This window comes from Dromaius novaehollandiae, chromosome 1 (genome assembly GCF_036370855.1).
Source record: "Dromaius novaehollandiae isolate bDroNov1 chromosome 1, bDroNov1.hap1, whole genome shotgun sequence".
NCBI lineage: Eukaryota > Metazoa > Chordata > Aves > Casuariiformes > Dromaiidae > Dromaius > Dromaius novaehollandiae.
Genome location: NC_088098.1, coordinates 145514982 through 145542524, shown reverse-complemented (window position 1 = coordinate 145542524; position 27543 = coordinate 145514982). Strand labels below are relative to the sequence as shown.

The 27543-nt window shown below is 40.1% G+C and overlaps 1 protein-coding gene across 13 annotated transcripts in view; it reads left to right on the top strand.

Annotated features, from left to right (window-relative positions):
• Positions 1–24621, top strand: part of JADE3 (jade family PHD finger 3) — a 68552-nt gene extending 43931 nt beyond the window's left edge. For all 13 annotated transcript variants that reach the window (XM_064501468.1, XM_064501464.1, XM_064501527.1 and 10 more), the window contains 8 exons: positions 2565–2722; positions 5389–5579; positions 7932–8143; positions 10865–11032; positions 16746–16862; positions 17408–17881; positions 19972–20089; positions 21217–24621. In XM_064501468.1, coding sequence (XP_064357538.1) covers positions 2565–2722; positions 5389–5579; positions 7932–8143; positions 10865–11032; positions 16746–16862; positions 17408–17881; positions 19972–20089; positions 21217–22109 — 2331 coding nt within the window. In that variant the 3' untranslated portion in view covers positions 22110–24621. The remainder of the gene's footprint in view (positions 1–2564; positions 2723–5388; positions 5580–7931; positions 8144–10864; positions 11033–16745; positions 16863–17407; positions 17882–19971; positions 20090–21216) is intronic.
• Positions 24622–27543: the final 2922 nt, after the last annotated feature.

Genomic DNA, 27543 nt, shown 5'->3' with positions numbered 1-27543 from the left:
GTTGGACTAACTGTTGCTTTATGGATTCAGTTAATAAAGGGTTTGCATTGTTTTTTCAGTTTAAGTGTTCACAAAGGCTCAACTACAAGGAAAAGCTGGCTTTCGAAATACTGAATGTGTGTCTTTTTTTTTTTTTTTTTTTTTTTTTTTGGCTTAATTCATAGCCTTGAGCCTGCCTGCCAAAGTAAAATTTACTTAATTCATGAGAAAACTGTCTTAGGTTCCTCTGGGTGTTTTGGTTTGCCTCTGTAACAAAATAAGTATAGAGTGCGTGATAAAGACATACATTCTCATACATTGTCCTCTGAGTGTATTTTACTGTTGGAAGACCCTGCTTGACCACATGTGAAGAAATTAAGAATGATGAGAGCTATAAATTGCTGGTGTCTGTGTAATGATTCCAAGTGCCTGGAAATACTCGATTACACTGTTATTTTAACTATGAATGGAAAGGAAAGTGTATTCGTAGGAAATCTTAGTCACACGTTGGGTTCCTTAAGGTTTCGTCAGCTATGTCTGTATTGGTTAAATCTTTGACCCTCAGTGATATCACTATTGTCAGTTTTAGAAATCTGAAGCAAAGGACTTAGCATTGCTGCGTGGCGATGGTATGGTCAGTACTGTGCAACAACCAAAAAAAGTAGTCCTTGCTCTGAGGGATTTGTGCTCTAAAAATAAAGATGATACAGTTTGCATACATAATGGATAAAGAGCAGATGAATTTGCTGCTAAGCAATGTAGTTAGAATATTGATGCCTTCAGTAGCGTTTTTCATCTAGTATTAAGAAGTAGTGTTTTTGATATGGAGTATTCTATTTCTATGTTCTCTATTCAGTCAGTGACTTAAAAGGCAGTTTGCAAAGCACTATCTCAGATAGGATTTGAGGAGTATCTTTTCCATTAATTAAACCAGTCATTGCATTTCTAATTTGTTGGGTTATTTTTTCCCTCCTGGAGTTCTTTGGAATTATACCATGTTAGTGTTTCTCATAGACCTGATCCTGTATTTATAACAAAGAAAATTAAAGCATCTTTTAAGTTTTACATTTTATTTTTGATGTGTGTGCATACTGCTTGGAAAAAATGGATGTTTACAATCTTAGTGTTTTCCCTCTTGTCATTTGGATTTTAATAAGGCTTATTAGGTACTTGAATTTTACATGGAAGATTACTGTAAACAATCTGATCTAAAACAAAGCAGTGACACGTTAGTAGCAAATAAGAAGGCCTTAGGACTTTGTTACTTGGAATGTATTTTTGGGTTCCCTGGTTAGCTTGCTCTCCCTGCAGCCTGTGAGAGATGCAGTTATAGTACGTAATGACATAACACCCATGTTCCAAGTTACCAGCAGCCTATATCAAAACCTGTTTACTAAAAAAGGCATGATGTTTTTAACTAGAATATTTACTTGATATTTTTGAAGAACAGCTGAGAATTTTTGGAGTAGGCATGCTTGGTCTGGTACTGTCAAATTGAAAAGGGTACAAAAAGATCTTTGCCTCTGAAATCTTTTATTCTGGCTATAAAACTCTGTATTAGTAAGAATGAGAGTTCCACCTGCCACATCTTATTGCAGGGATATTTTCTCTTTCATTTCATTGTCCTTTGAGGGTTTGATTTCTCATTACGATAATATGGTTAATTAGTTTTGATATCTCCCTAACACAAGCCATGGTTGCTTTTATGAATGTTAAACTGATGCAGTGGAGCAGTAAAGAAAACTAAAAGGTTCCTATGTCTTTTATGTATTTGCGTATGTATTTGACAGACAGTTACAATAAGAAAGCTTTGAGACAACTGATAATCACGGTTGCTTGCTTTTAAAAACCTAACCGTTTTAAACCAGAGAGTTGAATGTCACTGGTGGAGGTGTTTGGGTTCATATTGTTTTAAGATGGCATATTTCATCTTTATAGGTTTGCTAAAGAATCTGGAAGCCAGACTGTACTGCTCTGCTTGCATCATGGGGAGTTGGGAATAAAGTAACACAATTCTTACTTTAATATAGGCAGTCGTTCATCTTTGATCCCAAAGATACTGACCAGTAAAACTTCAAAGGGTTTTCAGAGATGAACAAATTCCTATGCATTAGTTTCTCCATGGCAACTGTCACTGCAAATGTTCTTAACCCGTGATGAATATGACAATTGAAGGTAGCTTAACTCTGTGAAAGAAAAGGATGTGCTACCTTGTATTTATGTTGGGATAAAGGTTGCACACTAGCAAGTAAAACAAGCTGTTTGGAAGTAATATGATGAGGATTCTTAAAGCTATTTAAATCAGATGCAGTCCTCCTTTCCCCTCTTCCTGGTCCCCTGAAACACCTTCCTTCCTTCTGCTTTGGGTAGCAGTGTGGTTGTGCATTAGCTTAAACTGCTTGTCGTACTGCATAATCTGGATAATCTCATGTTAGTGGGTTTGTGTGTCAATACTCTTTTTCAAAAATTATCAACATATATGCCTTGTTTCCATGAAGATTAGGGGGGGGGGGGGAAAAAAAGCCCTACAGCTTATTTGGTGCAACTGTCTTTTCTCGAGCAAGCTCCCTGGGTTTTCTTTGCAGGTGTTCCGTAAGGATCTCATTAGTGCCATGAAATTACCAGATTCTCACCATGTTAACCCTGATGAATATTATATCTTCGCGGACACGTGGAAACAAGAATGGGAGAAAGGAGTTCAAGTTCCAGCCAGTCCCGAAACTATTCCACAACCTTCTCTCAGGTAACAACGATTAAACATAAATCATGTGCACCAATTATCATCTCAGAAAAGATCGTCTCTCAAAAGAAATTGGTTGTCTAAATGCAGTCAGCATTCCCTTGTTATTATATTAAATCTACGATACATTAGCCTCCAGGCTTCAGGTATGTTTTTAAATTAAACCGGGACCAATTTGGAAATCATTTCTGTGGCCGTTCAAAGCAGACCAGATTCTTTCAGTACAGCATTGTAATGGCTACAGTGTGGATTAAAAAGGATTTCTTTTTCTCTTTTCCCTAAGTCACATGCTGCTATGGATAAAAATAGTCTTCTCATTTGAGTGTGGTGAGCTTAATAAATAAGAAGAAAAAAAAAAACCCAAACTTGCACTGTTTTCATGTTACTTGAAAAGCATTACTATAAAGCATGATAATATAGAACAGTAGGAACTAATCTGTAATAGCTGATAGCTGATACAGTTTGCAGAAAGGCTAATCAGAACTTTGTAGTGTTGTGCAGATTGCTTTTATATGGAAAGGTAACCTTTCTTAACCAAAATTGAGAACCTGTTTGTGCCCTAGCAGAAAACTAGGAAGTTGTGCTCGAATGACGTATAGGGGAAGCTGGCCTTAAATACACTTCTGAATTTCTATCCTCCATTTCTCTTGCATTTTTGTTTTATTTTCGCGACTTGAGGTCACTGCTTCTGGAGTTGGTTCTGTGCTGGTAGATCTTTGTGCACATGCAAACTTTTGCTGATTTTGTAATTTATAACAAATTCTAATCATCTTGTAAATGCTCTTTTCATCCCCTAAAAAAGAATGGAAAAAAATAGGCTTTTCTTTTTGAGCTTTGGAGATCTAGATAGTGTGTCTGCTTTGACAAGCAGTGAAAGTGAATGTTAGGTTCCTGTTTTTTCAGAATTGCTCATCTTGATCAAACTTAGACCACTAAACTCTGTGCATAGCATCTCTGAATTCTCAAGAATCCCTTAAATGACTTAAAAGCATTAGGTATTGTGAAGTCCATAGGACTTGTGTTGTGGGGTATTCTTGAAGCTGTCACCTTTTATATGCATAATCCTATTAGACTAGGTTTAATTTAATGTTTATGGTTTGGGTGTGGTTTTTTTTTTTTTTCTTTTTTGCATTACCCTTTTTCCACATTTAACCCTTTTTAAACACAGTGGAACACCTTCTCCCTCTCTCCCTCCCCTCCCTCCCCCAAGCTTTTAGCTCTTGCTGCCTTCTCTCTCCATAAATAGCTTCTGCTTATTATTATAGAAATTCAGTGATCTCAATTTCAAGAGATTGATAAGTAACCTTTCATTCTGTCCTACTGTGCTTACACTAGGAAAACCTAACAGTGCGCTCCTGCAACCCTTTCTAGTGGGGAGACAGTGTGTTTCAACATAAAAGTATTATTGCCAGCATAGTTTTCAAGACCAAGATAAATGAATTTGTCCAGTGAAAGTGCTGATGACAGCATAACTTAATTTTCACTGGGGCTATTGTCAGTACCAAATTATTAAAAATAAATACATTGCATCTCACACCAGCAGTATTACATCAGAGAAAAAAAAATTGTTGTAGATTTGGCTGGAGCAGAGAAAAGCAAAGCTCACGTGGGAATGAGGAAAAAAATGGACAAGGTGAAGGGGGAAGAATGGCAGAAGAACATTGCTTTTGTCAGCGTTGACAACCCACGTTGTCCAGTAAAATTGTGTGCAACACTGCGTGACTGCTGCCTACTCCTCCTTTACTCCTCTTGCCTCGTTTCCCACAATTTTTCTTTCTTTCCTGTACTAATCTGGAGCTAATCTGTACTAATCTAATCAGCTAATCTGGAGGATTAGCTCTAGGAAGCATGCAGTGCTGTTCACGCATGGCACTGTTCCGTTCAGTATTTTCCTGACTTCCTTTGACATACAGGGATTTCGTGTTTGATTCAGAGAAAGATTGACTTTGTCTACCTAAAGTCAGTCTTTCCATTCACATAGGCCAGTTTCCTAATGATGCAGAGTTTTATCTCTTAAAATAGAGAGGTCTAAAACATGGATGTTTTTCTCCCTTTCTTCCTAGATGATTTTTAGCTGTTTTTTGCTGTACGTGTTTTTCCTTAGCAACAGAATGGTTTTTATATAACAAAAATAATACGTTCGTAGTGTGGCTACGGTGTCACTTACAAAGTAAAGGTAGACTGTTCATCCCAAATGAAGAGCAAGCATCTCTTTGCCCTCCCCACTGCAACAGAATAAATCAAGTTTTCCTGAAAAAGCCAGTATCTTCAAGGTTATTAGTTGGCAAGCTTTCTTTCTGTCATTTAGGAAGACTATAAAACAAAGATTGTAGAATTTTTTTTTGTGCATATTATTTTCTGTGTGTTTCAAAAATATTTGAGTTATGAAGTTAGTAGTGTTTGCTAAGTTACATAGTGTCTTACATTTTAAAACCTATTTTATATTCATAGCAAATCTTAATATATTTTGTGTGAAGAAAAGATGTTTACAGAATCCCTTCTCCCCACCCCGGGTACGCTTATCTGATCAATTTGTAATCTGTGAACCACTATGTTTCTTTGCACCTGATAACAAACTTTCTGTGTCTCTTGAGAATGGATCTAAAAGAACTGTAGCTAACTCTCCCTTTTTTTCCTTTTCTTTCTTTCTTTTTTTTTTTTAAACCTAGGATTGTAGCAGAAAAGGTAAAGGAAGTACTGTATACACGACCCAGGAAGTATATCCACTGTTCCAGCCAAGAGCCCACAGAACCTGGTTACATCAACATTTTGGAATTGGCAGAATCTGTGTGTCGCTATGACTTGGATGATATGGACATCTTCTGGCTTCAGGAATTAAACGAGGAGCTTACAGAAATGGGTAATTTCACAATACATTCTAGTTTTTAAAGCAGCAGTTAATTTACGTTGTTTGAATTGTGGTCTTTTGTGTGAGATCTCTTAAGGATCTTTGAGAATTGAGTGGAAATGCTAAGATAAATATGAGGTAATGACAGAAAGCTGTTTAAAATAATGAGGTGCTAGATCAGTTAAGGTCTTACCTATTGTGCCTAAAAAACTTCTTCACATCCAAAATCATGTGCAAATTCTCTAGACTAAGGCAGGAAGGGAAAAAACCCATATCAGGTGGAATTCATTTTAGGGCTTCAAAAGTTAAAAATTTGTATAGGAAAAACACAGGTGTTTCCACTTCTTAAACTTAAACATACTGTTGCTACTGAATACAGAGTTCTGAGGAGCCTGTGTGCTGGGTTATTAAGTTTCACACGTTAGCTCGTTTAAAATCAGCTGTGTGAACTTTCCTTGCAAGTTGTGGGTATGGATGGCTGTGAGGGGGAATGAACTGTGGAAAATATCTTGGAGTTATCACTGAAATAACTGACATATGGTGTGATAGCTTGTATGGCTGGTGTTCTGCCATGGATGGATGCAGATCCTTTAGGAAGGACAGGTAGGAAAAATGGGGGATTTTTGACACTCTCCTGAATTTGCTGTTCACAAACAAGGAAGACCTGGTTGGGATGTGATGATCAGTGGCAGCGCTGGCTGTAGGCAACTATGAAATAGTGGAGACCAAGATCCTGAGGGGAGTGAGGAAAGCAAGCAGTCTGGACTTCAGGAGAGCAGATTTCCACCAGGGAACTGGTGGGTGACATCTGGGAGGCAGCCCTGAAGGACAAGTCAAGAGAGCTAGCAGGACTTTAAGGACAATCTCCTGCAAGTAAAAGAAAGGTCCGTCCTGATAGTCAGGAAAACAAATAGATGTGTCAGGAGACCAGCCTGGTAAAGCAGGGAACTCATGACTGAGCTCCAGTGCAAAAGGATGTACGTAAAAGTTAAAAGCAAGAATAGGCTTACCAGGGCATACAGGAATGGTATTTGCAAAGCCAAATCATTTTGGGGGAGAATCTTTGCTAATGGAGATAGTCAAGATCTGACTGGACAAATCTCCAAGCAACCTAGTCTGGATTCATTGTTGACCCTGCTCTGAGCAGGCAGCTGGACTAGAGCCCTGCTGAGATCCCTTCCCACCTGAATGAGCTGCGTTTTGTGTTTTTGTTTTCTTTTGTTTGTTTTTTTGTTTTTTTCTAAATTCAGAGAGTGAAAAAATATCCTGGGAACGGAGAGAACAGTTCAATAATGGAAGGCATTTTCTATCATCAATCTCTCTTTTCCATTTGCCTGTTTAGCAGTTGCAACAAGAAGTGAAAATTAGTAGCCGTATTCTTATATATAGATTACCATACTTAAAATGATGCAAGTCTCTGATATTAACATTGTGTGGATGTTGCAGCCTTTGTTGGTCTGAGCAAATAGTGTACCATGGGCAGCATCATCATTTGGGGCTGAGGTTTTCAAGAGGGATTTAGAGACTTTCTATAGCTGTGAACATCATAGGTTCCAAATACACTAACTATAGTGTCCTGAAACTGCAGGTTGAGGACCAGTCTCATAGCAAATCATTTTTAAGTGGTTCTGCTTATGGTTAGCTTAAGTATTGGTAAGTGTATATAGCATCTATGTAGTGTTCAAGGGAACAGGCAATATGGATTTATTCCTGTTTCTTATTTATTGCCAACAGTATATTTTTCTACTATTTTGTGAAGGGAAAAGAAACAGTTTTCATAACCATCATGCTGATTGCTGAACTAGTGTACTAGATTGGGTAGTGGCAATTTTTGTATCTTTATAAGATAAAAAGTGTAGTTTCCAAGTTTTATTTCCTAGAAAGTTACTCTTCAAAGTGAGGAACATTGAGTGGGTGACTTTGAGTGTAATTAGTGTTTCTTAAAGTGATGGGGATGGGGTAAGAGTTGTATCAGAGCAGCTAGTAGTTACAGAAAGTGCTGTCTTACTCATATGTTGTAGTATTTTTTTAAGGAGCCGTCTTTTCTTATATACAACTTAAACCTGTATTTCAGTAGTAGGTCTGTTTGTATTTATATAGCAACACTGAAATTAACCAGTGAGTGAAAAAAGTTTTGTTTTGGTTTTTTTTTTGTTTGTTTTTTTTTTTTAAATAAGTGATGGGAGAGCAGGTGCTATTTACTGCTTTAGTTGTTAGAGGTTTTTTTTTTTTAAATAAGTGATGGGAGAGCAGGTGCTATTTACTGCTTTAGTTGTTAGAGGTTGTCCTTCTCTTTCTGCATCTCAGGTTCAGTCCAGGGTGCCTGACTGTGTTCTAATTTCCCCTCCCTATTCCTTGTTGTAGGATGTGGGCCCCTGGATGAAAACACAATGGAAAAGACGATTGAAGTGCTGGAACGACACTGTCATGAGAATATGAATCATGCTATTGAGACTGAAGAAGGATTAGGTATTGAGTATGATGAAGATGTCATCTGTGATGTGTGCCGGTCCCCTGACAGTGAAGATGGGAATGATATGGTGTTTTGTGACAAGTGTAATATCTGTGTCCATCAGGTTAGTGCCTGCAGAAGTGTTGACACTGTCCTGTGATCTTAGTTTACGTTGGCAAGTGTGGAGTTTCAGCTAGTAATAAATGTTAATTTGGAGGGCTTTAAGATTTTCTAGGTATGAAGGATAGTGCAACACTAAGTGAAATTTTTATACTCTGATGCTTACAGTAGATTTAGTGGCCTAGCATAGTAAATATATAGACAACTGTAGTCTGAGGAAGGAATGTGAAGTGAGTTCTCAGGAATTGCATGTACTGCTATGATGACCATATACAATTCCTTTTTTTCCCCATTTTTGAACCTGCTTTTAAAGATTAGAAACAGTAATGCTTCCTCCCTATATGTAGGGAATTTAAGAATCGTTTGTTTCAGAGCAAAGGTTTTTCCTTCTTGATCGACTAGTTAATTGGCCAGATATGGTCAATCCAAAATTAGGCATCTCAAACCACATGCAGGCGCTTTAGTAGACTTATCTTTATTTAGAAGGCATAAGCACCTGCAGCAAGTGTGCTTTCAAAATGAATGCTTCTCATGTTTATAGCATTGCAAATGTAGCTTAGACTTCATGTTGCCTGAGCTCAGCGTAGTCAGACACAGGTATCCTTACAATCAAGAAAGGGACATAAATCCTGTGGTTTCTGATGCATCTTGTTTTGGAAGAGGTTGTGCAATTAAAGAGAGACTAAGAGGGTTTTTTAAAAAAATATTTTTGCGATGAGTGCAGGTAATATTCAGAAAACTTATCTGGCTGAAAAAGAAGCTTTCTCCTCCTCATGCGCAGGAGGCTGGCTTTTGGCTGGGCCACTTTCTTGTTCTGGTTTGCCACATGAAGCAGCCACGTGAATGTGAGTGCTGGTAACAAGGCCAGTGACAGGAATACGACTGGCAGCTGGGCTGCCTGTTTCAGAGGCAGCCCACGCTTATGCGCATTTGAAAATAATGATAGATTTACAGTCACAGGCTTGCTGATCCCTGCTGACAGCTGAGCTTGAGCTGATGACCCATTGCTGCCTCATTCCTGCTCCTTCACCATGCCTTTTCCTGGACTAGGAGGTCCTGACCTCCTGAGCGCTTGCCTTCGTGCCCTAGGCTTGGGAGGCAGGGAGGAAAAGTGGGTTGTTTGACTCCTCATGCGCATACACGTGTCTTGGAGAGGTGAGTTTGAGCAGGGAGCAACGGTGCCGAGTCCTACCGCCTTGTTCCCACTCCTGCGTTACCCTCTCCACATGCTGCCCAACACTCCACGTGACTAGGTCGCAAAATGAACTGGGGAACTACTGTTGATTAGAGCTCAGTCTAGCAAAGCAGAAAAAGGTTTCTTTATTTGCTTGGGCTGGTTGAAACTAATCATGAAACTGCCATTTTAGTCTAGGCCTTCTTGACTAATTGACTGGATTAAATTAGAATATAGTTTCTGTCCGTTTTCAAGCCTCTAAATGCATTGTGAACTTAGATATAATGCTACTTTTGCATTAGTTTAATAGTAAGGATGTAGGTGTGACTATACCACATAATAGGAAAAAATCACTTGTAAAATTTAGGTTACATCGCCCTCTGCTGGGTTTTCATAACAGTGATAACATGTTACACCAAAGGAGTATGTTGGTTGGTCTGACTATCTTGGAATTTTCATTATGTGGTATTTAATTCAGGAAAATTCCACTCTCCACAGGATATGACATGAATGTGCAATATTTTATGCTTTTTTTTTTTCTGTTAAATACTGAGATCTTAGAAAGCTGGGAAAGTGAGCATAGGAAACTTATACTATATTTGAATCTAAAACAGTGGTTACTGTTAGTCAGTTAATAAGCCTGTTTTGTTCAGGTTTTCAGTGTTACTGTTCCCCAATACAATGTTAGGAATGGTGAGATACACTAGGAAAGCTGATAGCCAAAGATAAAACTTTCATTTGAATTTTGTGGAATTAGACCTTGTTGGCAGCCAATGGTTTGACATACACACATCTTAGAGCTCACTGTATGTGCAGCAGAATATATCTGTGTACATGTGTAGTTAGCTGTTATGCTATGAGCTGCTATGAATTTGAACAAGAAAACAGACTTTTTTAAATTCTCAAATTTAGCAACACTTAAATTTCTCAATTGTTGGGGGGGGGGATTAAATGCAATACTGAGGAAATAGGCATAAAAACCAGCAGGTCAGTATATACTGTTACTTTTGTTATAGTATTGTATAAATATTTAAAGTGACAAACAATTCTCAGAACTGTAGCCATAAAGGTGATGTTGTAGGTAACAGTCTTCAGTCAAACAGCTCATATCCCTTTGCATCTAAGTAGAATTATGTTAGATTGTAAAGTTACTAATGTTGGGAAACTGCAATTTCAAAAGCTGATCATATGCAGAAGCTAATTTGAAGGGATATCTACATTTTTTGCTTCAGAAATGTAAAAGCCAGTAAAAGCAAAGATTGAGGTTCTTAACATCATTGTTATTTTCTAGTCACAGTGGGTATGTTTTTATACATAAACAAATGCCAACGGACAAGTTTTAAACAGACATAAAAAGACTTTTTATGGTCTGTTTTATCTTTGATCACCTGATTAGTTTTATGTCAAGAAATTAGAGAAGGATTAAATACCAGTCCATGGTGCCAACCTGTGATGTTAGTATTTGAAGGTTTTCCGCCATATGAAAATCAGTATGAAGGTTTGTGTGTAATATCGTATCAGTGTAATGATTTCGATACGTTTTCTTCCAAGGCATGTTATGGAATCTTAAAAGTCCCCGAAGGGAGCTGGCTGTGTCGTACGTGCGTTCTGGGAATCCATCCGCAATGTCTCTTATGTCCCAAAAGAGGAGGTGCCATGAAAGCTACCAGGACAGGGACCAAGTGGGCACATGTGAGCTGTGCCCTCTGGATTCCAGAGGTAAAACTTAATCTGTGCCCTTTTTATTTTTTCCTTTCTTTTCCTCTTACCTCTCCTTTTATTTTTTATTTTATAATTGTCGACTCTTGTCTCTGTCATCGTTCTTGTTCTTTCCTCTGCCTTTTTACGTTCTCATGATTTAAGGCATCTGTGTGGCTTAATACTAGACTTCGTTCTGATGAGTCTGCATAATCTGTGAAGATGGGAGAGTCCAGCTCATGTTCCATTAATTAATTAATCATTTTGTTCCCTCCATTTACTGAGCAAGCACTTTAGTGTGATTATGACAACGGAGTGACTTGCTGGAAAGGTTTACTGATGTAAGCTATTGTTTGCTATTCAGCTGCAGCTTCGTTGTCTCTCTTTCTTACTTCCTGATACACTTGTGTGCTCTTAGTTAGGTGTATAATTTTCATGAATACAGTCACTTTCTTTAAAAGGAAAAGAAAAGAAAGAAAAAAAAATTGCATTATTCTTACATGGTTGATTCTAAAATGGGAAGGTGTTTGTAGTTAAATTACTTTTTTTGAACTAAAAGCTTTCAGAATTGTGGGGAGGTGAGGCTTTTTATCTTTTACGCTTTATTTTGAAAATAAAGGCTTTTATATGTGTGTGTATATATATTTAGTTTAATAATGAAATCTTAGACTTCCTGTATTTTGAATCAGATTTAGCATCACGTAATTCTGTAAATCAAAGTATTAATTCATTTATAGGTGGGCTTTGTGTTTAATTTTTTACCCGGAATGATAGTTCTGCTCTCTTTCTGATAAGATCCACAGATCCATCCATGGCAGATGATTTAGCCTAAACATGTAGCCAGATCTCTTGGCACAGTGACATCTGGGAAATGCCTTATTTCCTGAACCCCCTACTCCCAAGAGCAGCCAGGCTTCACTTTTACAAAATGTTTTCTGAGAAAGATGTTAAGATTCAGGGGGGATGTTAAACTTTGTAGGCAGACACAATGCATACCTCCTAGCTGTGTCCCAAGAATATATTTGATTTTTCAAGGAGGTTTTTTCGGCAGTTCACTTTCCTGTCAGGTTTGCTTGCAGTTGCTCATGTCTTCTCAGCCTTCAGAGAGAGAGGGGAGTTGAGAAAAAAACAGAAGCTAAAAAAAAAACCATTTGTCTCTCGACTTTGCCTCCCATACTTAAAATGTCTTGGCTGGCAGCTCTCCTGGCTCTGAGCACACCTTTTCCTAAAAGGTCTTTTCTGCATGTATTTGCCGTGATGCCTGACCTAACAAGAAGGGAATGAGGAGATTTGGAAACCAGCTGCTGCTGGGCAAGCAGCACGTGCTGCCTGCCTGCTTTGTCTGGCCCAGGGAGCGGTGCTGGGGGCAGCGCAGGTCCGCCTGCACCCGCAGCTTGGTTGGTGCCTGTGAGCCTCAGGCAGCTCTGCACCTCCACTGAGTTTGTCGGCCCAGCGAGGGGATGACCGCTGCCAGTAAATGTGGGTAATGTCTCTTGGATCCAGCCACCCTCTGTCTCCTGCACTGTCACTTGTCAAGCAATTCAGTCACCAGGGAAGCCAGAGAAAGCTTTGGGAATCTCTGCTGACACCATGGTCTGTTGCTGTCTAGAGAGTCATCATGGCCTTACGTGCTGCAGGGACGAGAAGGGCCCAGATTTTGAAGACCCAGTGAAACTTGGAAATACTTTGGGGGGAATATGTATTCCCATAAACCTACTCTTCTTCTCCCTAAGCCCGAGCATGGTGGAACCTCCCAAGAGGGAACCAGACAACTAATGAAATCCCCTTTGAGCCTCTGACAAAATGGAACAAGGCAGAATGTGGAGAGGAATGATCTGTAAATGTGTGTGCGCGCCTCGTGGTAAAAGGCTGAAAAGAAGGACCTCATGGGTCACTAAGTACAGGCTAGAGTTGCTGGAGGCAATGGCACCAGATTATTTCCTTCGTTAACTTGTTCAGTGCTGTCTTGTATGGCTTTCCCTCCCCTCTCTTCTGAGGTATTGCTGTTGAAAGGCTTTCTTAAACTGCGTTTGTCTGGGAAATCTGAAGGGTTTTATTTTCCAAAAGGGTATAAACCAACAACGAGTATCATTTGTTCTTCTGCCATTATAGTCGTTAGCTTAAAGGTCTTTTTTTCTTTCATGCTTTCTCAATGGTCATCCTCTAAAAGAGGAAAGACTTTGAGACCAGAATACTTGCACCAAGTGTTTTGAAATTGAAAGGTGGTTCTCTGCTTTAGGTAATCCATTACTGTCATGTCCTCCCTCAAAACTGTGGTGTTGGGTGAAACAAAGGTTTTTTTCCTTAGTACAGCAGAAAGGTATCAAGTGATTATCTTTAGCCGCAGTTGTGAGCGGCTGTGCTCCAGCCATTGGGCTGTCCTTCTCAGCTGCAGATGCAGATCTTTGCGCGCTGATGTGCAGCTGCTGGTGGCAGGTCACCAGTCAAGCAGAGGATAGCGGGGTCACAGGAGAGATGTCAGCTCACAGGCATAACAGTCTCAAATAAGAGGCTTCAGCAGTGCGTGGTTTTCACCCTCTCCCACTCTTAAAACTTCTTCAGAGTACAGCAGTCAAAATGTAATCTGATATAATCTGATGGAATAGCAGAGAAGACAGCCATGTGTTGAGGCAGACTGATCACTTCTGTCTTGGGATGGGAGGTTTTGGAGGATGGAAAGGTTGGCCTTTTTGCTCTGTGAATCCCTCGGGGACAGCCAATTTCAAACAGGCATTGCCTTGACTCCTTCCTTTGAATGTTAGAAACATGCAGGTGGCATGAGGCCATTATAAATAAACTGCACCTGACTCTATAAGCTCCTCTTTATGCTTTCACAAAGTGAGGTAATGTAAACAGACAGCATTACAAGCTGAATGGACAGTATTTTCGACGTAAATATTTCCTGGCCCTGTGAGCCCCCTCTGGGGATGGAGTGAGGAGAGGAGTAAAAGGGGCAGAGGGAGGGCCAGGGAGGAAATCTTTTTCAATTCCCAGCTACTGCTGGGAAGCACAGTACAAAGCTGGCACTCGTCCGTCTCCAAAAAAAAGTTACTGTAGATTCTGATTCCTCTTTTAAGAGAATATAGACAACAGGATGAGTTGGCAATCGCTTAACTCCCAAAGGAGATCTTGCCTCATAGGAAAGTGGTAACTGGGGCAAGAGCTGGGGCCAGTCTTTCTTCCTCAGAAATACCTGTGCAGCTTCTAGCCAGCTCTGTCTTGAGCAAGGTCAAGCTAGACTGATGAAAGGTGCTCTCATCTGGAAAGCCAAAAAGCTACCTTTGTTGTCTAAATGGGAGTGCTGAACATGATTCTGTGAAACCATTCAAGAGTTTCTAGAACAACTTTATCTCTTTTCCACCAATTTATAGGAAGACCACAGCGGATGAAATTGGCTGTCATCCCTTCCTGATGAGAGCATTGCTTACTGCCTCCCTTTTCTTTTTCTAGTCTTGTGAAAACTAGGCCCTTTCTGAGGCATCGTCCTATCTTTCTAATGAAGACTTCTGAGAAACAGCTTGTGTTTTCTTTGCAGATAGATTGTGCCATGTTTCTTTTCCTCATCTTGCTTTCTTTATCATTTGAGCTGAGATTTTCTTCCAGTATCAAAATGACAGTCATGCTGGCTTTCTAGGTGCAAAGTCCTCTCATCTCTCCCCAGGGAATTTTTCTGACAAAGGTTTTGACCAAAGAGAAGGCCAACATAGGGCTAGTAGCAGGCCTTCTGGATTGCTGAGTTCAGGACAGTCGCTTGATGCTGGGCTGGATGGAAATGCCATCCAGAACCAGGATATTAACCTCAGGATCTTCCAGATGATAAAGCTTGCAGCTGGGTGCTTGGAGAGTGAAATAGCATAGCAAATATAAATCTTATTTGTGTCAGCTTCTGTTACTAATTTATGAACTGGCGAGCAGCCTTCTTTTTCTTTTCTTTTCTTTTTTTTTGGTGGAAAATGGTAAAGCAAGTATCTTCTTGTGAAGCTCTATTTCACACCTTTTTGACTGATTCTCAGAGCAATGCAAAAGATGAGAATGACAGAATAGCAATAATACTTAGTTTGAGCATAGCAGCTATGACTCCCAGGCTTGATCAGTTTAGTATTGATATCTTTGAGAGTATCTGCTTCACAGTCTCCCAAAACAAAGACTGTCCTTCCCCTGGGGATTAAACAGGCTCTAAAATGAGTATTTACATCAAGTGATTGCTCATGTGCCTCAGAGGCAAAGCTGGGAAATTCAGCCTAGGTTACTGGCTCTTGTAAAGGTAGTAGTTTAATTATCAGATGTTAATTTGTGTAATCTGGAGTTTCCTAGGGGAGTCTTATTATGGAGGTTAGAAGAACGGTCTGTGAAAAAGACTGTAGTATAGTGCTTGTGAAGTGTTCTAGAAAAATATTGCTGTTGAAATCTCAGCCTCAACTCTTTTTTCTTTTTTTTTTAAGTCAACTTTATTCTGACCTCACAGTGCCACAGAGCATGACCTAGGAATCTCCTTTCTTTGAATTCTGATATTTGCCCCCGTCCCATCCATTGGAAATACTAGTCATAATGGGGTCTGCTCTGTTAAGGTGAATTGTTCATATGAAGCGTGGGGATGATCTTAGCTAGTATTGTATTTTGTGTGCAGGTAGTTGTCCTTAGCACACAACCTCTAAATTCAGGAAGTGTTCCTCCTTTTGTGTTAGCATCAAAATCCAAACTTTTGGAGACTGGCAGAATAGTTGTCTCTCTGAAATCTTCTGCCACATGGCCTTCATTTTGGTATTGGCCCAGTTCTGAACGTTGACCATTCAGAGCTGCCCAGTTCTTTTCCTGCACTTGGATACGCCCTGCCTCTCAGGAGTGCCACTGGGATGCCGAAGGATCATTTACCTCCATTTTGGTATCTATATATGGAGGACAGTTCTGTTTCACAGTATGGACAGCAGACAGCTGAGAAATTTCTATCATATGGACCTTAGTGCAGCAAAGAAGAGGAAAAGATATCTGTGCTTATCTGAAATTTTTTTTCTTTCTTTTAGTCTTAATATCCATAATCTGGTCCACCAGAGACAAATGGATCATCCAGAATAAGTACGTGAAAACTGGCACACAAGAATATACCATGCTTTGCAGTAAGAGAAGTTTATTGTATTCTCTCTCAAATCATACAATCTGTAATTAGGGAAATGTATTAGAATCACCTCTTTTATTGGGAGCACTCAGTAAGGGAATGCAAAGAAGCTAGGCTTTCCCTGGCTGCTGCCTCATAGATCTGGTTCTGCCCCAAATTGTGAGCTGGCAGAAGCAGCTATTGTAGTGGATCTGTGGATCTTAAACAGGGGAGGAATTTTTCAGGTAAGTATGAGGAAATACTCATGTTTTGTTTTGATTAACTTGTATTTTGGTACTTGCTAAGTTGAACCTGTTAAAGCAGCTCAGAAAAATGCAAAATTGAAAGGAAAAAAAATTTAACAGTAACTTACTGCAGTCTCTTAACTGGTTCATAACCATGCATAGTGTAGATGCCTTAAATGCTTTGAAGAACAACAATTTCTAGCAACCAGGTTAAACCAGTAGGTATGCCACAGCATTTTTTTCATGTGGGATCTTGCAGTGTCATTTGGTAAGGAGTGTGAGCACATGGAGATCTTTCAATGAGATAAATGCATGGTTATGTTTCTTCTTCTTGTATTAATGGCTAGTTTGTTTTTACTGCCTCAACAAATGCTTTGCATGCTGTTTTTGTTTTCAGGTTAGCATTGCTTGTCCAGAGAGGATGGAACCAATCACAAAGGTGTCTCACATTCCACCAAGTCGATGGGCTTTAGTATGTAGTTTATGCAAACTGAAAACTGGTGCTTGCATTCAGGTATGTACTTGTCCTGTAGTGACTCTTGAGTCTGTGTGAGGGGGGCGGAATTTAGTTTCTGAATTCTGTTCTTACTGTGTTCAGTGATGCTTAATAATGAAGACAGCTATTGGAGAGCTGCCTGTGTCCTCGTAGCTGTTTATGCTCTTCACATTAGTTCACTAAGCACCCTATAGCATAGCGATATAGGAGTTGGTCAGTGTTGCCTTCTTTGACTAAAGCTATGAAGATGTGTAAGCCTGGCTAGCATACAGGTCAGAGAGGGGTGGAACAGTCCTTCCATTGAGCACTCTGACAAATGAGAAAATACACATTTTACACATTGTGTTTGAAACTACATGTAGCTATCCTGGAAGAATGAGGAAATAATGGACCATTACCCATTTTTTTCAAATCTGATGAAACTAACTTGAGAGTGCAATAGATGTTTTTAACAGTACTTAAGAAATGTTTTTGTGGGAATAGGCTTTTATACAATTAAGATGATTCTGTTCTTCTGATTTGTTGCCACTGTTGATGACTTATTTTATTTCCTCCATTCGTAGTGCTCTGTGAAAAGCTGCATCACTGCCTTTCATGTCACCTGTGCCTTTGAGCATAGCTTAGAGATGAAAACTATTCTGGATGATGGGGATGAGGTCAAGTTCAAGTCATACTGTCTAAAGCACAGCAAAAACAAACAGAATTCTCTGCCTGACGTTGATGAGCACCCCAAGAGTGTGTCAGACCAGAAGCAAACAGAGAGTGAGAAAACCAGTTTGCGAGCCCAGAAACTCCGAGAGCTGGAAGAAGAATTTTACTCACTAGTTAAAGTAGAGGATGTTGCAGCAGAACTGGGCCTACCTAAACTTGCTGTAGACTTCATCTACAATTACTGGAAATTAAAGCGAAAAAGTAACTTTAACAAACCCTTGTTTCCTCCCAAGGAGGATGAAGAAAATGGCTTGGTGCAGCCAAAAGAAGATAGTATTCATACTCGCATGAGGATGTTCATGCATTTGAGGCAGGACCTAGAGAGGGTAAGAGTTTAAGTGTAAAGATTTGAAAAAATATCCGCAGGTGAGTGAAGTCTTTGTCCATGGACAAGGAAAAAAATGGGAATGGGAGAAGCATGGGCAGATAATGTAAAAAATACATGCATGTATTTGTAAGGCCTTTCAAAGGCCTTCGACTCCAGTCTTGTGATACACTGCACTGCCTGCTGCAGAGACTTTCAGGAGCTGTCCCTTCTCAGTCCAGTCAGAGATTGAATATGTAAACAGTACTTCCTGACTTGCTTATAGGTATCTCCTTTATATTAAGATGTATGCTTCTATGCACAGTGGACATATTTGCTAATTGAGTCTTTGCTTTCATCTTCAATTGCCTGAATGTTTAGTAAGTGTTTATCTGAGCCAGTTGTAGTAGTTGATAGTGATCCTCTTATACATTCAGGACATACAGATGCTGTTAGCCAATTCTGGATTTGGAAAAATGAGTTTATTCCAGGAAAGCAATAAGTATTCTCTGAGTGTGTCATAAGCTTTTGAGGAATCCTGAAATATATATATTAAATCCAAACAGAACTTCTCACCCCTATGAAGGTAATTAGGTAAAATCCTAGATGGTTAACTTGTAGAATAAGTCTTGACTCCCCACACACAAAAAATGAATGCTGGCATGTACTCAAGCTGCTTCCCATGACATCTGATTCAAGAGTCATGCTCACCTTTCTTCTTTGCTAGCGTGCCAGTGTCTACTAGTCCTAGGCAGTGGCCAGGCTGAATCACTCGTTGCTCTCTTGAACTAGATGCTTTAACTGCACTTAGCTCTGTCTTAGATGCTGTAGTTAGCAGGAATTTCTTGGAAATCCATACAGTTTGCCATTTCCTGGCAGCTGATGGGGAGGCAGCCAGCCTTGTTACCATTTGGAGGCTCCCCATTAATCCAGTCTGTTGGCTGGTGATCACCTGTACTTTTCAAGAGCTTAGAGACAGTGAATGTAGAGAAGGTAACAAAGTAAACTGGGTGTGCTAAATGTGATACTGAGACATTGGGGAAGAGAGGGGAGAAGGAAAAACAGGAGAGAGAAATTACAGTGTTGCAAGAAAAGGGAAAACAATAATGGAGAGAGGAGATAGATCATGAAAATACAAGGAGATGAGTGTTGGACCTGAGACTTGCACTCGTCAGTCTAATCATTCTCTTCAGTCTAGTCAAAGTTAAGCTCAGATCTCCTCTTCCAGGACCGCTTTGGATATGAATCCTTAATTTAAAAAAAAAAAAAAAAAACTTGCTTGGAATAGATTATTTTTTCTCTAATAAAACACTTAAGATTTTTCTTTGTATTAGAAGAGTTGGTTTTCCTCAAATTTTGTTGAAATTGACTTAAATATTTTCAGTGGAGGATTTTTATAGTTTGAAATGCCTGGCTAAAATTTTCTGAACTTGTGCTGCAAGATTTTTCTGCTCAGTTATGTGTTGAGATGAAAACAATTTTTGAATCTTGGGATTTCTGTTTTGGAGAGAGAGGTTCCAGTTTCTGAGCAGCTAGAGTTGATTGAATGCTGAGAAAAGAGGAAAGTGGAAAATATCTTTTAACCAGTCTGTATGTTGCCTTACTGTTCTGCAAGCTCTTTCAAGTCTTTATCAAGACCTTTCAGTGCCTTTTCCTGTTTTATTTGCATTAGGTGGAAATACTGCTATAAACTAAGATGAGTAGTTGAAAGTAGAATTATGTGGCACTATAATGGCAAATAAATCATTCTATGAAGCATTTTGCATGGAAATTGCAGGAGAATCTAGTACTGCCTATAATAACATCCCCAGCATAGTATATAGTGGAAGCAGTTTTACAGATGAGAAAGTTTTCGAAAGGTGCTTTTCTTTCAGCTAGGATTTTGTTTGCTCGTTCTAACAGATGGAAATATAGTCCACTGTCTTGCAGAATGTATTCAAGGCATTCATTAAGGTAGTGCTTTAAACAAAAATGCGGGAAATTGGCTTACCCCCTGCCCCCTCCGGGTGATAGTTACATATGTTCAGTAATGTTCCTAAGATCTTTGCCAAGAGCTTTTACACATACGATTTTTTTGTTTGTTTCTATTGTCTCTTGTTATTGTCTCTATAGGTAAGAAATCTCTGCTATATGGTAAGCAGGAGAGAGAAACTAAAGTTGTCTCACAGTAAAGTACATGAACAGGTCTTCAATTTGCAAGTCCAGCTCATTAATCAGGAAATTGCTGCAGGTAATCATATAAATGTAAGATGTATTTGAACTATGTCTCTTCATGCCACTACGTAGTGTTTTAGCATTTTAAATCCACCTTGAAAAATTCTCTGCAATTATCCAGTCAGCTAAATTAGCAATATGCACGAAACATCTTAATCTTCTAAAATGTTTACTTGGATGTTTCTTCTTTCATGAATATTTTTGGTATATGCCGATTAGTTATCAATTACTGTGAATCACAGAATCACAGAACGGTTGACATCAGAAGGGAGATTATCTAGTCTGTGGCATACACATGAGAAGTGGTGGTGATTTCAGGCTTTTTTTTTCATTGGGCTGCTGTGCTGTTTCCCCCACAGCAAGCCCTATCCTGCTGCTTTTTTACCCAACTGAATAGGATTTTTTGCTGGCTGTCAGTTCTTAATTTCTTCAGGTGAAAGTGAAGAGAGTGACCGATAGAAATTGTTGTTCTCGTGTTGGCTTGCATGCTTGGTTAACGGCACGAAGAAGAATTCCTCAGCTTGGGATCTGCAGTTACTATCCTTCCTTCAAAAAGATTTTTCCTACCTTGTTTTTTAATAGTGAACAGTGACTGCTGATGTACCAAAACCAACTCTGCCCTTAATTTTTCTAGCAAGTGTCCTGAAATAAGGAATACGACATTTGAAAAGAGGAAGAGTATATATTACAATGTGATTATTTTTTAATAGGAAGGCAGCTGTTTCTGCTATATGAAACGAAAATCTTGATGTTCATTCAAGAGACATACTATATTTTTTATAACTAGTTTGTTTAGAGTGAAGTGTGTACTCTTCTCCACTCCTCAGAGTGGGTTTCATTAGTACAGGCAAGTTTCAGTCATATCTCAGATCAATATACTGGCATAAAGCCCTATTAAAAGGGCACATTGTTGTTTTTTAATGAAAATGCTAAAATGCTTACCTAAATTCTGAAATGGTAGAACAGTTTTCACTTTCATGACTTTCATGTCCTAAAATAATTTCATACTAATTGTTTGCAAATGCTTATTATTGAAGGTGCTTCTAATGGACTGTAAAGCTTGTTACAGAAAAGAAAATGATTACACTTTTTTTTATTTATTTTTTTTTTATTTTTCTGCCCTATCTCCTTTTTCTCTTATAGGCCATACCCTGACAAGTGCACTAGAGAACACACTGTTCTACCCACCTCCCAGGATCACCCTGAAGTTAAAAATGCCCAAATCAGCGCTAGGAGATTGCAGAAATAACTCACTGAAGCCTGGCAACAGACCACTTTCTCCTGACAACAATAGTACTGTTTACAGCAAAAGGAGCATGCAGATGTCAAAGGAATCGTTTGAAATTAAAGCAAAATCTTACTCCAGGTATCAGCACGACAACCGAAGTAATGGGTTGCTGGGAGGTATCGGCAAGCCTAGGAGTGAAGCAAAGGATTCTGGACCTGCGCAGATGCTGGAGTTTCACCGGGGCCAGCCCACGGGGAAACCCTTGGCACTTCAAGCTGCTCTGCATGGTCAGACTTCCATTGGGAATGGGAGGATGCAGCAGGAGAACTTGAGGCTGGCTGCCAAGTCCAATGGTTTGATGGGCAGGGCTGGAGATGTTAGTCAGAGAGACAGCTCTAGCCAGACGCCCTATGAACAAGATTCTGTGCTTACGGCTCATTTGGCCAGCCAGAGTGGTTTTAGGAAATCCACCATAGAACATTTTAGCCGGTCCTTTAAAGAGGCTACCAACAGTTTGGTGAGGACCACAGAAGACCTCCGGTGCTGTGAAAAGCCAACGAGAAGACTTGCCACAAAAGATCGCTTGTGGAGCAAGCAGACGCTTGAAGGTGCTCCGTACCAGGACAATGATGGGTACTGTCCCGATTTAGAGCTGAGTGATTCTGAAGCAGAAAGCGATGAAAATAAAGAGCAAGTGAGGTTAAGGCGAAGTAGCTCAGAAAGAGAAAGCCCAACTAAGGACTTTGGAAGAGATTGTCACAACAGAAACAAAAAGAATATGATTTCTCACAGTTCAGTACAAAGGTGATTAGAAGCCCCTACGGGGTAACTCAACTTCTATGTAATCCAATGTACCTGTGCAAAGCTCAGCATCAAAAGGTTCCAGAAAACAGTACAGGACCTGCATTAGGAAGAATTGCAGTAGGGATGGGGGGAGGGAAGAGAAATTGAAGCAGTTTTGTTCAACTGTGAATTGGCTTACTGTCTGGAAGGTTAATTGAGTTATTGCAAAGTCATGAAGAAACTGATGTGTTTCATTAGAGGTTAACATCTGGGAAAGCATGAAGCAGTTAACCTTTGCATAAATTCAGGAAACTGCTTCCTCCTTGCCAGCTTTTGTGTAAGGCAACATGTTCATGTTACAGCAATTTTGTGGCAGTGGACAGGTTTTAAAGGAGTCCTTGCATTACTCAGTAATGTGTTGCAGGAGACTGCAAATGCAGACGTTGAAACTGCAACTGCAGTATGGCTTTGATCCAGCAATGCACTTAAGCATGTGTCAGAAAATTTAGCATGTGAAAAAGTCCTGTTGGTTTCCCCTGGGAGCCAGACTGAGCTTGGATCTCGGAGCACGTGCTGGGGTGCTCTGCCGGATCAGGCCCAAAGTGACTGCTAAGTGATGATCCTGTTCTGCAGGAGGTTTAGACCCGCAGTGGCATTCACAGGCTCCTTGTGGAGGGTTGGAAGCAGATATCGCCAGTGCTGCCAAACTCCCTGACCTCTAGATGTGCCCTCGTTCCCTGCTCTTGCTGAAGGTTGTGTTTCTCTTCACAATAATTTGCTTATTTTGTAAATATACAACTTCTAGTACTTCATTTTTTTTAATCTCTGTACATAGTTGCTTGTTGTGGGATGCACTTGTAAATATTTTACCCAGCTAACAAGTACAGATGGCTAATTTTGTAGATAGTGTTTACAAAAGTAGATGTACTACTTCAAAGAAGAATGCTATTTGACACTTAAATTTAGGCAATCACCGGTGATGCCAGGTTCCTCTTGAAACTGAGATTTCATGTCCAGAGGTGTGTGAACCTGGTGCTTTTGAAATAAGCTGAAATAGAAATATTTTTGTCTGACCTTTTTATGTGGGCACAAATTTTCAAACCTAGTTGCCTGGAAAAGAGCTTAGGTTTGAGAGTCTTACTTCTGGCATCTAGGTCTGTAAAATGTTAGCCGGTCATCATTTGGAATATGTTTTTTTTTTATTCCTGAAGATCTATGATTACATTAAGCTGCTTACCAACCTCTGGATCACTTGCTGTTTCCCAAACTAAAACTTTTGTTACCTATTTTAAAATCAGCAGTTGTTAACTAGTATTTAAATTTCAAACAGTCTTGAGGAAGCAAGAGGGGAAGGGAATTCTTTTCTGTTGGTTTCTATGATACGGGATCTTTGCTTGAATACAAACAAGCCTGATTTCCAGAATTTTTTGTATTGATCAACAAAGTAACTGCACTGTTTTTCTCCAAAATGCTGTACATTTCATAAATATGCAAAATCCTTTGTCCCCATGTCACTGGGTGAAATAGGATATAGGTTGTATAGGGCATACCAAATGGCTCCTTTTTGTTGGGGGGTTTATTTTGCCTAAAAGGGAAAGGTTCATCACCCAGCGTAAAGGTGACTATGCAGAATCCAAAAGACAGCTTGGTTTTCTTCATAATCTAAACTTACTTTACTTCTTTCAGTTTGGGAAATTGCAATAGCATTTTGAGATTTGTTTCAAATTTTGAAATCTCCCTAGTTGCAATAGGACTAGCAGGTCAGGGGCTGGAAGACAAAGTATACTTGGCAGTTCTGCTCTATTTGCTTCATGCATCTTAATTTTTTTTCACCTCTTGGTTTTATGTATATTTGTGTAATTTGTCTTTCTAGAGCTGTATCTTCAAAGTTATTTCTTTTGGTGTAAATATGCAGTAGCGTTTTAGGTTTCCACTTGCTTTATTTTAATGGGAAATGCTTTGTGTTCTAAGCCATGGGTCCTTCAGAATAAGTAAACAAATGCCTGTTCATTTGTATTCCAGTTCTGATTCTCTTAGTTCTCCTTCAGTATTTATTAGTAATCCTCTTACTGGTCATGAAAACTTATGGAGCTCGTATTGGGAAGGAACACTTACCTTTGGAGGTCAGCAAAGCATTCATGTAGTTTCATGGCCAGAAGTGTATAGGAGAGGGGAAGGAAAATGGTGCTTCAGCAAAACTAGCTCTTCTGGGGTTATTAATTCAGTTGTTTCCAGTCTGGGCAATGGTTTTGCTAATTTTTACATGATTTTAATAGATATATGAAGGAGCCCTTGGTTTTGTAGTTCTCAAGTATTGTCCCCAACGTGCATTTGCTAGTTTTTATTGTGTGTTTGGTGGCTAACTGTTTGAAGTATTACCTCTTCACCTTATTTGTCTTTTTTTTTTGTGTGTTTTTGCATTTTGTTTTATATATATAAATATATATATATTCAATTTTCCAGGATGGACTCGGTCTTTTTCAGATGTCCCCTTTTTACAAGTACTTTTTCATTAAATTATGAAACTGCTAACAGTATTTTCATTTGTTGTGATTTATTCAGGGCTTCACTCTTTGTTTCTGGTAGGTTGCTAAAGTAATCAGTCTAACAGCAACTGTGTCCATCAAGAGTAAATTATTGCTGCAGAGTTGGCAATATTTTAACAAGCTGAAATGTCAAGGAAAATGTTTCTCCTTCAGCCTTCCAAAAAAGAAGTGCTGAAGATGGTGATTGGACACTGAACTCATTTGCAGTGTATAGCAAATACTCCAAGTCTGGCATGTATTTCTGCCTGTCTGAGCAAATATAACAGATCATTTGATGCACCAGTCTCACTTTTTAATATCCTTGCTTCTATCTTAGTATGAGTGTTTTTCCCTGGTTGGACAAAATGCGTTATAGAGGAATAGCTGTAGCTAGGCCTACCCTCTCAGCCCTCCTCTTGTACACTCACATGTGCACAAATTAATTCTTCTTAGGAGCCGTCATGGTGTGTGCGGAAAAGACAAATGGGAGCGTGGGTTGAGGCTTCCTGTAGGTTTTGCACGGCCTTTTCCTGTAGTTCCCGCTGCTTCCACTGGCCGGTGCTCTGATACACCTTGCTGGCAGAGAGGAGCTGCTCCCCGTGCCAGAGCAAGGGAGGAGGCAAACCCCCAAAACCACCCAGTGAGGATGGGGAGAAAGCGGCAGGTGTGACTGCCCCATCGATGGGGGAGCGTCCCTCGCGCTCCACCTGCCCCATCGATATGGGAGCGTCCCTCGCGCTCCCGTCGGCTTGGTGGAGGTAGTGTTTGAGGGGGATTTGTGAGCTGCGGCCACATGTTTGAGTGGTGAAGCCATGTGTGCGAGAATGCAGGCAGGGTGGCAGCAGAACTGGAGGTGGGTTGGGCGAAATGGAGCAACAAGTCCTGCAGCTGAAAAGGAGAGCAGGGTAAAAAAGGCAGTGAAAGCACATGCAGAAGAGAGGGAAAATGACTAGGCAGTAGCAGTAAGCGGGGGAGTGTCAGCCATTTTTCAGGATCAAGATTTCTTCCCAAAAGGCATTCTCACTGTTTCCAGTGAAAGACTGGCTTTTTGTGACTATTTGCCTGGTGGCCTCCCAATCCCTTTGTGAGTACAGTCTGGCTGTGGCTGGGAGTGGAAAAGATGGAGCCATGGAAGGAAATTAGCATCCCCATTTGTTTGTTTTGGAAACAGCTGCTATTTGATTTGTAGAGTCTACAAATCAAGAGTTTCAGACAGCCATGTAGGTCTGGCTACTTGTTGATGGTAACTTGGGCCAGACTTTCATAAGTGCTAATAGGTTCTGTGCAGTGATCATGATGTGAGGCATCATGATCTCTGGATTTATGTCTTTGCCCAAAGAGAAAATGATGTAATGTTTCACAGCTATAACCTGTGCTTTGGCTTTTCTGTTGTATTTGTCATCTCTATAATGTTCTCTTTGCATGAATCCCAACCCATTGAAGGAGAAACTGCAAATGTTATTATTAAAAATATTATGCTATTTGAATATGCTATTAAAAATGACCTTAAAAATTCACACTTGATTTTGAAGCGATACCTCACTGATTGCTAGGCCTAGGAATGTAGGCTCTGCTGCAGAGAGAAGATGTGTATGTGATGTCTGGACTGTCTCCGAGTTACTGAATACTTAAAGCCTGCCTCTATTTAGCTGCAAAGATAATCCAATGAAATCTTTGTCTGTGTGAATTTTGACCATCCTAATGATTGCTAAGATTTAGCACTACTGGGAATTGACACGTGTACTGGAAAAACATGCTTTTGGCATGTGAATTAATAAGCAGAAGGAAGCTGCTTGCACAACCTGGCAGCTTGGCATGCAAGGGAAAAGTACTGGGGAAAGGCAAAGAAGAGATGGAAAAGCAGATGATGTGCCTCGATGCTGCTGCTTTAGGAGTAAGTGAAGACTTACGGACTTTTGGGCTCCAGTTGCACGAGAGGGGAGCCCTGCTGCTTTTTCTGAGTCTTCATGCCAGCCGCATGTTGAAGAGGCTTCTGCCCCTCCTGGGGCCATGCTGGGAAAACTGCTCCCAGGACTCCCTCATTCCCGACCAGGTCAATGCATCTGACAATCCTTGGGCTCTTCTGGTGCAGCGTGACAAAGTGGATTCAAGTGACTGCAAGCGCAGCTTTTTGAAACAAAATGATTTCTTTCCTTCCCAAAGCTACATGGCAATTAGAAGCTGTTTTAATATCAGGTGTGCACATGTATTTGTGTTTCTGTGGTTAACCTCCCTGGCTATGGCTTAGGTAAGTTTGTCCTACTACTTACTTGAAAGTTTGTTTTTCTCATTGCATAAGGAGAAGCAGCCTGGGATGTTTGCCCATTAGTTTCCCTGCCTGTCTGAGTACAGCTTCCAGATAATCTTTCTCTTTTCCAGTTTGACTAGGCTGCTCTTGGCTCTAGCTGCCTCCTCGATCCACCTTGCCCTGCCCTTTCTCCAGGAATCTGTCTTTTGTTTCAGGCTGGGCAGAGCCACCATCCCCTCTGTCTCCACAGCTGGGCCATTGTTTTCTCCTCCGCAGCCCTGAAGCTTGGTGTCTGCCTCACCTAAGCTGCCTTATCTGATGCATTGTGTAAAATCTCCGGGTAAGCTCTGTAATAGCTCCTTTACAGTTTCTTTTAACTTAACCATCCTCAAGATGTTTTTCCAGGCCTTGTTGTTCATTCCCAGCTGCTGCCCCACCCGCTCTCCTGTGGGGAAGAGCACTGGGCAAGGCTGGGAAAAAAGGCTTATTTTGACAGTGCCAAAACAGCTTCGGAGACATTCTGCCAGCCAAATTGGTGGGCCAGCATCCTGACAGAAGAGTTTCAAACCTAACACAACCACAAGGTGTAAATGAAGACATTTTCAGGAAAGCTGGTGACCCTAAAGCCTTTGAACTTGTGCCTGCCATCAAGATGTGCTGCTCTTTTCATCTTCTGTGGTCTCAGC